This window comes from Canis lupus, chromosome 10 (genome assembly GCF_048164855.1).
Source record: "Canis lupus baileyi chromosome 10, mCanLup2.hap1, whole genome shotgun sequence".
In the NCBI taxonomy this organism is placed as follows: Eukaryota; Metazoa; Chordata; class Mammalia; order Carnivora; family Canidae; genus Canis; species Canis lupus.
In genome coordinates, this window is record NC_132847.1 from 53800342 (window position 1) to 53814952 (window position 14611).

Below are 14611 nucleotides of genomic sequence, written 5' to 3' on the forward strand. Positions count from 1 at the left end.
GGCAGTGATTTAATTTCCTTTGGGTATATACTCAGAAGTGGAATTACTAGATCATATGGTAGTTCTGGTTTTAATTTTCTCAGGAGCATCTATACTGTTTTCATAGTGACTATACCAATTTACATTCCCACCAGCAGTGTACATCTTCCCTAGTACCTGTTATCTCTTGTTTTTTTTTTTTTATTATTATTATACCCATTCTAACATTCTTTGATTATACCTTTCTAAGGTGACATCTCATTGTGGTTTTGATTTGCATTTCCCTGATGATTAGTTGATTATCTTTTCATGTACCTATCGGGCATTTGAAATCTAAATATAAAATAAATATTTGAAATCTATTATCTGTGTAGGTCTTTCACCCATTTTTTAAATCAAATTATTTGGGGTTTTTTTGTTGTTGTTATTTGCTATTGAGTTGTATGACTTCTATATATATATTTAATATTAACCTCTTATCAGATATGTGGTTTGCAAATATATTCTCTCCATGGATTGCCTTTTGTTTATTTCTTTTGCTGCACAGAAGCCTTTAATTTGATGTAATCCTACTTGTTTATTTTTGCTTTTGTTTCTTGTGGTTTTTGGTTGTCACATCCATAAAAGCATTGCCACTGATATCAAAGAGCTTTGCTCTGTTTTTTACCTAGGAGTTTTGTGGTTTAAGGTCTTATATTTAAGTCTTTAATCCATTTTGAGTTAATTTTTGTGAGTAGTATAAGATAGAGGTTCAGTTTCATTATTTTACATATGATTATCTAGTTTTTCCAGCACCATTTATTGAGGAGTCTGCCTTTTATCCATTGCATGTTCTTACCTCCCTTGTCCAATATTGGAGATATGTGCATGGGTTTATTTCTGGACTCTTGATTATGTTCCATTGGTGTACATACCTGTGTTTATACCAGTACTATTTTGCTTAGTATAGCTTTGTAATGTAGTTTGAAATCAGGACATGTGATACATCCAGCTTTGTTTTCTTTCCCAAGATTACTTTGGCTATTCAGGATCTTTCAGGATTCCATAGAAATTTTAGGATGATTTTTTCAGTTTCTGCAAAAAAAAAAAATGCCATTGGAATCTTGATTAGGATTACATTGACTCTATAGATAGTTGTGGGTATTATGGACATTTTAACAATGTTTACTATTCCAATCCATGAACATAGAATATCTTTCCATTTATTTGTGTCTTCACTTTCTCTCATTAATGTCTAAATTCCACTGGATCATGGTGTATGATTCTTGTAATGTGTTGTTGAATTTGTTTGCTACTATTTTGTTGAGAAGTTTTACATCTATATTCATCAAGAATATTGGCTTACAGTTTTCTTTTCTTGTAGTATCCTTGTTTGGCTTTGGTACCAGGGTAATGCTGGCCTTGTAAAATGAGTTCAGAAAAGTTATCTCCTCTTCCCAAACTTCTTTTCCAATCATCATTCTCAAATTTGTCTTTTTTTTTTTTTTTTTTTTTTGCTTCTTTGTCCCTCTATGTCCTTTTCTCTCAACCTGATAGCAGATTGAGATTATTTGAAACTATAACCTTGGGTAAGAAGGTTTAGGGGCACCTGAGTAGCACAGTCAGTTAAGTGGCTGACTCTTGGTTTTGGTTCAGGTCATGATCTCAGGGTCGTGAGATTGAGCTCCACATCAGGTTCTGCACTTAATGCAGAGTCTGCTTGAGATTCTTTCTCCCTCTCCCTCTGCCCCTCCCGTTCCTCCTCTTCTCTCTCTTTCCCTCAAGTAAATCTTTAAAAAAAAAAAATGGTGTCATCTTTAATCTGAACTTTGCCTCCAGGCTGAATCACTTTATTCAATTGGAAATAATTATTAGGCCTTGTTTGCTTAAGATCTCAATTTTATCTCTTCATCTTTGGTGTCTAAAAGCAATAGGCTTTTCCAGTCCTTTGATGACCCAAATTTCTCTCTATTCCTTTTCATTTCTGTTTATCAACTGGTCAATTACTCCCTTTGTTCAGAGGCAGCCAACACACACTAATATTCTAATTATTTCTAACCACTTCCTTCAGAGCTGTAGGCTCAGGAAGCACATGATCTGTCCTCCAGTTTTACCAAATCTTTACTAGAGACATAATTGCCATATTTTCAGCCTTTTTATCCATTTCCTTACCACCCACCTACCTCCAACTGTTAAGCCATTGCTACGTATTCTAGACTTTGGCTAAAACTGCACCTAACTTCAATAATGGAATGATTGAAAACTTGGGTTCTGGAACTGTTTTAAAACCTGTCCCCTCAGCCTGCCTGGTTGGCTCAGCCAGAGGAACATGTGACTTTTGCTCTTGGAGTCATGAGCTCAATCCCTACATTGGGTGTAGAGATTACTAAAATAAATAAATAAATAAATAAACAAACCTGTCTCTCCTAGTTAGTAGCTAAGTGACATGAAACAAAATACTTTTCTACTCTTAATATCAAGTTCTTCATATATTACTAAAAGATAGGTATTATAAATATTAAATAATATATGTAAAGTTCTTAGCACAGTTCCTGATACTTCATTGGTATTTAATATAGTTTAGTTACTTTTATCTCCCTTCAAGATCTCAAAGATGGCTCCTGCTAGGCTTTCTTTTCATCCAGTACGCTACTGCCTAAAGCCTATGACCTATAGGGCCCCCCTGACCTCAAAGAACAGAGGGAAGTTTGTTGAGAGATAAGTCTCCAAAAGGTAGATCTGAAGCACCATATACCTTGGATGAAATGTTAATTTAATTCTTTTTTTGATTTCCAGATTTTCCTGTTTTTAGGCAGCATGTGTTTTATCCTAGCAATTGGACATGGCATTTGGGAGCAGAAGAAAGGCTACTACTTCCAGAGTTTTCTGCCATGGAAAAAATATGTGTCTTCATCAGTTGCCTCTGCCATCCTCATATTCTGGTCCTACTTCATTATTCTCAACACTATGGTGCCCATTTCCCTTTATGTCAGGTAGGCTTTTTTTGACTACTTTGTGTTATAGGGGGAGGGAGCTGACTTTACACTTCCTGCTTAATTCCCCAAATAGAGTGCGTTAAGAAACATTTTTAAAGAAAGCATAGATGGTGTGCTCCTTAACTCTTTACTTTCCACAGTGCTGAGTGTATAAAACACTCTGAGAAATGTCTAGAGATAGGGTTTCCTGGGTGGCACAGTCAGTTAGTATCTGACTCTTGGTTTCAGCTCAGGTCATGATCTCAGGGTCCTGAGATTGAGCCCCACATGTGGCTCCACCCTCAGTGTGGAGTCTACTTGGGATTCTCTCTCTCTCTCCCTCCTGCTTTGTGCTTGCTCTCACTCTCTTTCTCTCTGAAATAAATAAATAAACGCCCGGCTGAAAGATGGCTGTAACCACTAGGCAGCCACAGCCCAGAGGGACCTAAAGGACTTGATGTTTCCCTCTGTTCCCCAGGGCACGACCTCCTTACTATAAAGCCAGTTAGTCTGCACCCTAGACTGGATTTATTCAGTGTTGTTCCTCTCCATTGTATTGCTCTCCTGAGATATGTCATCTATGCATCAACAGTAGCCATATGACAACAACTAAGCAAGGACTACCAAGACAAAATCTTGGGGATGAATGAAAATTTGTAATTCCTCTAGATTTAATTCTGTGCACATAGTTCCTTACCTGATGCTTATCTGGCACATGTCTAGATTTAAAGTAAAATCCATTATGCAAGATTTCCAAAAAAAAAAAAAAACAAAATAAAATAAATAAATCTTAAAAAAAAGATAATAAGAAACTGCCAAACTTCTTGTCCAAGTGCTTAAAAAAATGTCTAGAGATTGTATTAAGTACTTTCCATATCCAGAATACTGTGCTAGATACTATGTGAGTTAAACAAAAAGAAAATTGTCCCTGCCCTCAAATAGCTTATAATGTAAATGGCTAAATAAGACATATAAACATATGCGATAATTAGAAAAAATGCACAAAAATTTGGTGATGTTGAAGCACAAACCAGGCAGCCCCTAGTTAATCAGTGAGATAGGTTCCGAACATTCATTTGTAAATCAGTTCATCAGAACTCACAATTTGTTTTCCCGTAGAAACAATGTGGCAAATGGTAGGTAAGTATAATTATGACCTAAATTCTGGTTTCTAAAAGTTGGAGAAGAGGGGCACCTGGGTAGCTCAGTTGGTTAGGTGTTTGGCTCAGGTCATGATCCCGGAGACCTGGGATCAAGCCCCACATCGAGCTCCCCGCTTAGTGAGAGAGTCTGCTTCTCCCTCTTCCTCTGCTTATGCTCTTTCTCTCTCTCTCTCTCAAATAAATAAATAAAATCTTTTTAAAAAATAGTTGAATAAAAGAAGGATGTTTCCTCCTCTTTTTCATGAGCAAAAATTTGAAATAGGTAAAAGAAATCTTTGATCTCCTTTTTCTGTTTTCAACATTCCCTTTCACATACGCACACCCAGACATGTTTTCGCATCCTTCTTCCCAAGTTTCTTAAACTCTGCTCTGTGACATTCCAATCTTAAAAGTACCATAAACGACTATCTTATTAATTTAATATTGATTAAGCACGTACTATGTGCCAAGCACTATATTAGGTGCTAGAATAGAAATGTGAATAATAAGGCAACTGTTTCTCTAGATAAACATGTAGACATGGAAACAAATACTTAAATAATTATGGTACAATATGGAAAATGATGTAATAGAAATATGTATGGGAATGCTATGGGAGACTAGAAAAGGAATGGGTTGGTTCTACCTGGAACCTTGGGGGGTTACAGAAAAAGTAATAAACTGGTATTTGAGAAAAGAGTAGAATTCACCAAGTATAAAATAACAAAACAATATTGTAAACAGGAAGATCAGCATGTAGGAAGGTTTGGTATTTTTTAAAAGCTTGATCTGGTCATAGAACAAGTGAGTAGCCTAGGCTAAAGTGTTAGATGGCCTTAAATGCCAGGCCAGGCAGTTTGGATTTTATCCTAAAAGCAGCAAAGATCTTTCTAAGGAAAGAAATAATATGACTAAATGTTTGATTTTAGATAAATTGCTATGATGGTTAGTATAGCAAAGGAAGGGAGGGATCAAGATTCAATGCATAAGGTCTAGTAGTCAATAATGCAGGCTAGAGCCCACCTACCTCCCCTAAGTTAAAAAATCATGTTGCTCAATGCAGCTGTCTCTTAGAAGCAACCTGAACAAACACACATTAAGCATGAATGATGATAGGAAGGAGGCCCCTTTAAAATCTTAACTGTTTTAAAATGAAGATGCTTGATAACCATAAAAAATCTATAATGTACCTTATTTGGAACAGATGAGGAATCTGACAAAGACAATAGGGAAAATTCAGATAAAGTGAAGAGGACACTTTTGAGGGTGGGAAAGAGGGAGAAGCTACCCCACAGGCAGATTAGGTCAGCCAGGAAATTTATCAGAAGGTCTGCTTCCATAGCTGTTTCTGATTTTCACAGATCCTTCTCTTCTTCTGAAACAAAGAAGCTTCTAAGTGTTTCAAGTTTCCCTCTCTTCCTCACCAGTGGATTAACATGACAGCCACAGTAATCCTCTAATTAGACCTAGGCAGCCTTTTGTTAGTTAATTCTTAATTCTATCAGGCCTTGTATTACTGTAGAAATTCAAAATATTTTACTTTTCCTGGGTATGTTTTGAAAGAAGAAAGAATGAAAGGAGGCTTATGCCCCAACAAAAGTAATCAGGTATGCCTCAGGTAGGAAAGCCCTGAATAATGATCAAAATCAGAATTATATTGGGTTGGCTGGTGGGAAGGATCCTTCAAAATCCATGGTAGGTTCCCAAGGAAGATATTCTGATTTTCAGATGCTCACCCTGACCTATCACAGGACTATTAAGAAGGAAACCAGGATGATGTATTTGATCTGTTCTAATGCAGGACCCTTCTTTTCTTGCTTTCTTTATAGTGTTGAGATAATAAGATTGGGCAACAGTTGCTATATCAACTGGGATCGGAAGATGTTTTATGCACCAAAGAACACACCAGCACGGGCTCGCACCACCACTCTTAATGAAGAGCTCGGCCAGGTCAAATACGTGTTCTCTGACAAAACAGGAACCCTGACTCAGAACATCATGGTTTTCAATAAGTGTTCTATTAATGGGATATTCTACGGTATGCATGTCTTCCTGATTTCCCTGAGTCCTCGGGAAATTCTGCTTTGCAAATTGTTTTCAGGACTAATCTACCTCTAAATCTATATGCTTCTGAAATTCACATTTACCTCTTATTCTCACAACCTTCTCTATTCACTAGGCAAAGATCGCCTACTCTATTCAGTTGCTTACCAAAAAGTATTTATTTAACACCTTATAGAAGTAATCCATTGTGTTGGACATTGGAAATACCAAGATGTACAAGACTTAATCTCTGTCCTCAGAGAAATTCCTGATGTCTTGAGAGTATCAGTTCACTCGCTTATTAAATCAGACAGAGAAACCAGCATATTGTTGAAGCTGCTAATCTCCTGGTTCCCCTTTTGACCAATAATCAGTCTTGAGAGAAGCCATCAAAGGATAGTCATTTTGGTCAGTGTCTCTGATGACCAATTCCATATTCATTTCATGCCTTAAGCATAAATTTATTTTTGTGACAATGTTAAGTCTTCTAGTATGTGAACATTCATGCCCAGTGCACTAACTAGCTGAGGAGGGTGATTACCTCTAAAAAGCTAAAGCACATGGGACATTCTTCTGGGGTGATGAAAAAGCTTTGAAACTAGAGAGATGTGTAGTTACACATTGTGGATGCACTAGCTGCCTCTGAATTGTACCCTTTAAAATGGCTAATTGTATGTTATGTGTATTTTACCTCAATTAAAAAAATACTTAAAAATTTAAGGTTAAAAAAAGCTAGCGCACTCTACTATTTCCTGTTATCCCTGTCAAACAAGTTTTCATATGTATAAATTCTGAAAGCCTATTTTTAGATGAGTTGATTTGAGTGAGGATCTTAATTCCTTGGCTCATTGTAAGATGTGACAATATACTGGATAAAGTTGAAAGGGCCATGAGTGTTTCTGTGTGTGGTTGACATCAGACTGTCTTCCACCACCATTCTGTCTGTACTATCTCCTAGCCAAGAATTCTAAACATTCTTGCACTATTTTCATAGCTCTTCTAGGTAACTTTTCTGATTTGAAGTCTTCCTGAGGTAGAAGGTCTTTCCAAGATCCAGCGATAACTTCCAACCTAACCTCACTTGCACTTAAGATAGAAGAATTGGGGCCCAAGAAAATGACCTTTTCTTACTATTGGCTTGGGGAGTAGATCATATCAGGGCACAGAGGACTAGGTGGCCTGAGGGTATTCGAAGTAGCTTGACTGGAAGTCTAGGATGATAGAATCAGAAGAAATAAGCTGTTTCCTAGGTTTATTCCTCTCAAAAAATTGAAAACAGGGATTCAAACAGATAGATCTATGCTGACATTCATTGCAGCATTTTTCACAATAGCCCAAAGGTAAAAACAACCATGTTTCCAACATCAGTTGAATGGATAAACAAATTGCAGTATATCCGTGCATAGGAATATTATTCAGTCATAAAAAGTAATGAAGTTCTGAGACATGCTCCAACATGAATGATTCTTGAAAACTTTATGTTAAGTGAAATAAACCAAACACAAAAGGAAATATTGCATGATTCTACTTACATGAAATATCTAGAATAGACAAATTCACAGAGACAAAAAGTAGAGTTCACCACAGACTGGGAGGAATTGGAGACTTTCTGTTTAGGATGCTAAACAAAGTTTGGAAATATGTAATGGTGATTGTTGCACATTGTGAATGTAATTAATGCCACTGAATTGTACACTAAAAAAGGATTAAAATTTTATATATATTTTACCACACAACAAAATTTAAACCTTTCTCTAAAACCCTTGTCAAGTCTCTGTTTTATTTCCTTACCAACAGGTGGTGGCTATAAGAATGAACAGAATGTGGATGTCTCTGATGTGAGTGATTAAAGCTCCCTGCAAGGGGGATCCCTGGGTGGCTTAGGGGTTTGGCACCTGCCTTTGGCCCAGGCATGATCCTGGAGTCCCAGGATCAAGTCCCACATCGGGCTCCTTGCATGGAGCCTGCTTCTCCCTCTGCCTGTGTCTCTGCCTCTCTCTCTCTGTCTCTCATGAATAAATGAATAAAATCTTAAAAAAAAAAAAAAAGCTCCCTGTGAAATGCATGTGGTTGCTGAGGCCATGCTGCATAGCAGCATCTTTGACACAAATTGGGAGTCCCTTAGCCCCTGAAATAGTAAAGTTTTTATTGACCCCAAAATATCAGAAAGCATTATATTAAGTGGCCTATGTCTATTTGAGGGTATTTGGATTCATGTTTTAAAATGAAAATAATGGGGCAGCCCCGGTGGTGCAGCTGTTTAGCGCCGCCTGCAGCCCAGAGTGTGATCCTGGGGACCCAGGATCAAGTCCCACATCATGCTCCTTGCATGAAGCCTGCTTCTCCCTCTGCCTGTGTCTCAGCCTCTCTCTCTGTGTGTGTGTCTCTCATGAATAAATAAATAAAATCTTTAAAAAAATAAAAATAAAAATAAAATAAAATGAAAATAATGTTCTTGGTTTTTTTCTGTTTAAAAGATAAAATCTATGCTCAGTAAGTCCAAACAATACAGAAATGTATGAAGAAAAAGTTTAAATTACTCAATCCCTTGTAGAAAACCAATGTAAAATTTGGGAATATATTCTTTCAGATAGTTTTCATGTGTATATATGCATACATGTATACATAGAGATCTGATGATAGATATATGGAGGATGGGAGAGAGGTGGGAAGAAAGAAAATGGGAGGGAAAAAAAGGAAGGAAGAGGAAACATTATAGCATGTTTTCAGCCTCCTTTTTATTTGCTGGTTATATATTGTAGTCTTCTTTCCATGTCCATAAATTTAGGTCTATAAAAAAAATTTAGGTCTCTAACATCATTTTGAAAGAGTGGCATATCCAGTTGTGTTGGTGTACCTTAATTTATTTAACTAATCCCCTATTTTTGTTTCATTTTCTTTTGCTAACATAAATACCATTTGTGGAAAGAGCCCTGGTACATACATTTTTTGTCTCTTCTGATAATTATTTCCTTAGAATAAAGTCCTAGAAGTGAAGTTTACTTGTGAAAGGGTAGCTGCATTTTTAATGCACTTAATATTGCCATATTGCTCTCTAGATAGATTACATAAATTTATAATCCCACCAAAAAATATGAGAATTCTTTTTTCCCCACATCCTTATCAGTACTGGATATTAATAATCCTTTAATCTTTAGAAATTTAATTGGTGCAAAATGGCATCTCATGTAACTTACCTTTCTTTGATCACTAATCAGGTTGAATCATTTTTTGTGTTTATTTTCCTTCCTCTACCCACTTTATTTCCTATTTATAGTTATTTTGTGAGTCACCTGTTCATATTATTTGCCCTTTTTTCTTATTTGAAAGTACTCTGTATATAGTAAAAAATAATAGCTCTTCTTTTGGCACATACATTACAGTTACTTTCCCCATTTTTGTCTTTTGTTTTTTGTTTATATATTTTTTTCTGTGTAGAAGTTTCTAATATATGTGATCGAATCTGTCCGTCTTTTTAGGATTTGTGCTTTTAAGGATTTATAGCTTTAGGATTTGTGACATATTCAATAGTCCTAACCCACACAATTATAAAAATATCTTCCTTTTCATTCTTTTCTCTTTCTAACTAGTTCATTTTGACTATTTTCTGCAGTATGGGATCTCAGCTTTTGTTTATGGATTTGATTTTAACATCCCTTCATAGGGCTTTCTCTGTTACCTTCATGGTACTCCTCACTCTATCCCTTTCCTTCTAGAACCAATTCTATACCCTCAGCCACTTGACTTATGTACCAAATAGCTAACTCCAGCTCCCAACTACTGCCTCATCCATATCTATCCAAAGAGATTGGAAAAGGGAAAGAAAATCCTTTTTTTGTTTTGTTTTGTTTTGCCTTCAGTCTTCTTCCAGGCACTCTGATAATGACCTTGGTAATATAAACAAAGTTATAGTTTGTAGAGAGTAAGTACTTATTCTGGAGTTTCTTTCCACTACCTCTTCTTTCCATTACTGACTAACCATAACATGTTTTCCACTGGATCAGTAGAATCTTTGTTCTCTTATAAACAAGCTTACCTATAGACTTAGTTCTTCATTAAAAAAATGCTTTTTTCTCCCTGCCTTGATTCAAACATGAATTTCCCTGAGAACATCCCTTTTCTTCCATCTCTCCTATTCCACATACCAAAAGCCTGAAAATACTGCCTTCATTATCCTGTACCACTTTTAAACCATTACTTTTTCTTCCTCATATAGTCTTTCCTCCTGTGATGCTTATGACTTCTGCCAATACTCCTTTTTCATTCTTCTTGTCGTTGACATCTACACAGCCTCTGGCTTCTTCACCTCATTCACTGAGGACTTTGAAACTTGGCTCCTATTCTCCCTCTCCACTCAATCCCTACTATTATCTTAGGTAGTGTTGGCTTCTTTTATGCAAGATCTATCACCGTGGATGATTTCAGATGTCTGAAAAAATATGTCTTTCAGGTGATCTCTTGTACTCAAAAAACCTTAATCTCCCATTTCCACGTCACCATCCAGAATGGTACTCCCTTGTCATGATCTCTGATCACACACTTTATTTGTCCATCCCTATTGGTACTTGACTCCTGCTATGCCTGCTTTCTTATCTTAGGAAGATTTACAAACCCTCAACTCTCTTTTTCTCCAGTCTGTCAATCCTTCATGACTTGACTTCCTTTCCTTTCTTGCCCCCTGTCCGTACCAAGCTCATAAACATTCTCAATACCTTACTACTCCTTGTTCTCTTTAATCACCAAGCAAATCTCATCTTTTAAGTAACCAAACCTCTGTTCCTAATCTCAGAGTACCAAGCAGTTTTTGGAGGTCAGAGACTCATTAAAAACTCGGAGACTCCAACAACTTCTAGGCTTCCAGTGCCACTTGGATGATTTTTTACTAATTTGTGATCAGCTTCATACTTAATTCTGCACATTAACTATTAAAGAATTCACCACTCTCAGGCCTTCTACCATGCCCCTGTCTACCCTCAATATGCAGCAGATGATAGTCTTCAACTTTACTGAGAAAAATTCCAACTATCAGCTAAATACCCTTTTCCATTCATAAATAGCCTACGTTTACATCCCCGGAAAGGGTATCACTTTTTCTTTCAATACTCATCTCTGTATTCTAGATTCCATCCCTTCCTACTTCAGCAGGAACCTCCTATGTTCTCCTTCTTAATACCTGAAACTTATCTTCCTATGTGGTTTTTTCACCTCAGTTCAAGTTTTCCCTTTCTTTAAAAAAATACTTAGCACATCCATAAAATGGAATATTATTCAGCAGTAAAAAGAAATGAACTATCAAGCCACACACAGACACAAAAGGAAGAACTTTAAATGCATATTGCTAGGGATGCCTGGGTGGCTCAGTGGTTGAGTATCTGCCTTTGATTCAGGTCGTGATCCTGGGGTACTGAGATTGAGTCCCACATCACGCTCCCTGCTGAAAGCTTGCTTCTCTCCCTCTGCCTATGTCTCTGCCTCTCTCTGTGTGTCTCTCATGAATAAATAAACAAAATCTTTTAAAATATGCATATTGTTAAATGAAAGAAGCCAAACTGAAAAGGCTATATATACTGTATGATTCCAACTATATGACATTCTGGAAAGGGTAAAACAGTAAAGACAGTAAAAAGATCAGTGGTTGCCAGGGGTTTAGGGAGAGGTGGAGAGAGAGATGAAGCATTGGTGCACCGGAGATTTTTAGGGCAGTGAAACTATTCTGTGTGATATTATCATGGTGGATTAATTACAATATGCATGTTTCAAAACCCATAGAATTATACAATGCAGAATAAATTCTAATGTAAACGATAGACTTTAGTTCATACTAATGTATCAATATTGGTTCCTCAATTGTAACAAATGTGCTACACTAATGTGGGATATTGGAGTAGAAAGGAGAGAGTATAACGAACTCCATGTACTTCTGCTCAATTTTTCTATAACCTAAGACTATTTTAAAAAAGACTTAATTTAGAGGTGCCTGGGTGGCTCAGTGGTTGAGCATCTGCCTTCAGCTCAGGATGCGATCCCAGGATCAAATCCTGCATTGGGCTCTCTGCAGGGAGCCTGCTTGTCCCTCTGCCTGTGTCTCTGCCTCTCTGTGTGTCTCTCATGAATAAATAAATAAAATCTTTAAAAATAAATAAATAGATAAAAATAAAAAGACTATTAATTTAAAATAAAATAGTTAAAATAACCCTTAGTCCATTAGCCAGAGGCAACCAGTAATAATAATTTTTATATTTTACTTTATTCATATATTTTTAAAAGCACTTAGAGCGATTCCTGCATTACCCTCTGGCCATTACCTGTCTCCATCAGTCCAAAATACTTACTGAGCATCAACCATATGTCAGACTTTGAGTAAATATTAGTGGTTGGAGGAAAACAAAAGAGACTTGTTCCCTACCTTCAAAGACTTGGCCTACTCAAGGAGGAGCCATATAAGTAAACAGGCAATTACAGAGATCTCTAACTCCTCACCTTTCTTTCATTCTTCAACCTACTCTCTGTAATCAGACTCTGTCCTGTCATATCCACTGAAACTATCCTAGCCAAGGTCACTAATGACTACCTTGCTCTTATGTCCTTACCCAACTTCTCTGCAGATTTTAACACTTAAACTCCACTTTTTCTTAAAGTTTTCTTGTCCATTGGCTTCTGTTAAATAATGCTTGTTTTTTTCTTCCTATTTGATTGCTTTTTCCTATCAGCTTGGCCATAGGTACTGGTGTTCTTCAAGCCTCTCTTATTGAACCTCTTCCCCATCTGTATAATTCCCCTGAATAATCTCATGTATTTACATGGCTTTAGCTACCACCTACTTACTAATGACCTCCAAATCCATCTATCCAAGGAATCCTTTGTAGCTCTCTCCCACCCACAGCCAAAACTAAAAATATTTTATAAAAACTGTCTATAGCTATGTCACAGCACCTCAAGGAGTTTCCTCAGTTGCCACCTCTACCCTCCATTCTGAATCCCCTTCCTCTCACCTGATATCCCAGTTTCCATCCTTTTGTCTAGTACCTGGATTTGCCTTTCAACCTTAACTGGATGTTTGATTTCAGTTTCAGAATTATGCATAAATGCTGCCTCTCAGATTGTGCTATACTGCAGCTCCAAGCCCACCCTGCCTCACTCCTGTATCCAGCCAGGTCCAATGTTCTCAAACATTACTTGTCTGGAAGGGGAGATTAGAAACCAGCTCAGACATCTTACCTAAGCTTCAAAACTATATACGTCTACTTTCATTGCTATCTGTAAGTCCTTCAAGTATCTCCAATTCAGCCTGTCAAAAACTTCTTCCTGATAGGTATCCTATCTCAGTGAATAGTGTTATCATCTATCCAGGGGCCCAATTAGAAATATAAATTTTTCTTAACTCTTTGCCTCTGTCACCCCTCATACCATGTTGTATCAATTCTACCTTCCTATATTTTCAAATCATCACCTTAATTTAGTATTTATTGTTACTGCACCATTTCTCTTGTGAATTACTGAATGGCCTCCTAACTGGTCTCCCTGCTTCTCATCTTGCTAGTTCCAATATATTCTCCATGCTGCTACCAGAGGACTTTCTCTGACACAAATCTATTATGTCACTTCCAGCAGAAAATTGCTATGACTAGGGACTGCATGTAAATGGCAATGCAGGATCTACCTCATGCCTACCTCTCCAACTTTTCTCTCATCACTCACCAGCTTCAGTTTCAAAGAACATGCCAGTTTAAGAGCCCAATTCTAGAAAAGCCTCAGGAGATGCTATGTAATGAATTATCTTAAATTACTGAACTCACAAACTTCCAGAGCTCACAATTCTGTGATTGGTCAGGTCTGGGGCTTGGCTCTGAACCTGACCATACTTGATCACTGCTATGACAAAACTCCTTCTAGGCGGGATATAGAAAAGAGCCAATATAGCTTAATACAAACTCCCTTTTCCCAACATAGCACGAACGAGGACAGTTCTGACTGTACTTGACATATTGGGGCCCAACACAGGTAGCACCACAACTACAAAGAACTGGAGAAATATCCTTGAGAGTTCTGGTATGGATTGGAGAAGTCTGTTACTAACATGACACTCCAGGATGGAGATAATAGTGTTTCGGGCCAAATTGAGTCAGAAAAAATATTTACCCAAGGTACCTAAAAGCCTAGCTGAAATGGAGAATGAGAGTCTGTATCTAAAGGGGCCAGGAAAATGTTAGTGAATATTAGGTCCAAAGATTGAGACAAGGGCAATGACCATGAGGATTAGAAGCAATAAGGAACCAGGTATGCTGATGGGTTAAGTAAAATGATACAACCTTACCTCTATCATACAGTATTCCTCTCTAACCCTGTGTGGAGTTAAATAGAAGTAGTGCAACACAGTGATATCACTGTACTTAAAATTCTGTTCCCTTTTCAGCACCCAAAATCAGGGCAGCTAGAGAAAAAACTTTTTCCAGACCCCATTTACTATTATGGAGCAATTACCTACCCTTATAT

The 14611-nt window shown here is 37.1% G+C and overlaps 1 protein-coding gene across 6 annotated transcripts in view; it reads left to right on the forward strand.

The window, feature by feature from the left end:
• LOC140641644 (phospholipid-transporting ATPase FetA-like) overlaps positions 1 to 14611 on the forward strand; it is a 126628-nt gene that overhangs the window by 79979 nt on the left and 32038 nt on the right. For all 6 annotated transcript variants that reach the window (XM_072841834.1, XM_072841830.1, XM_072841833.1 and 3 more), the window contains 3 exons: positions 2755 to 2951; positions 5905 to 6113; positions 7916 to 7956. In XM_072841834.1, coding sequence (XP_072697935.1) covers positions 2755 to 2951; positions 5905 to 6113; positions 7916 to 7956 — 447 coding nt within the window. The remainder of the gene's footprint in view (positions 1 to 2754; positions 2952 to 5904; positions 6114 to 7915; positions 7957 to 14611) is intronic.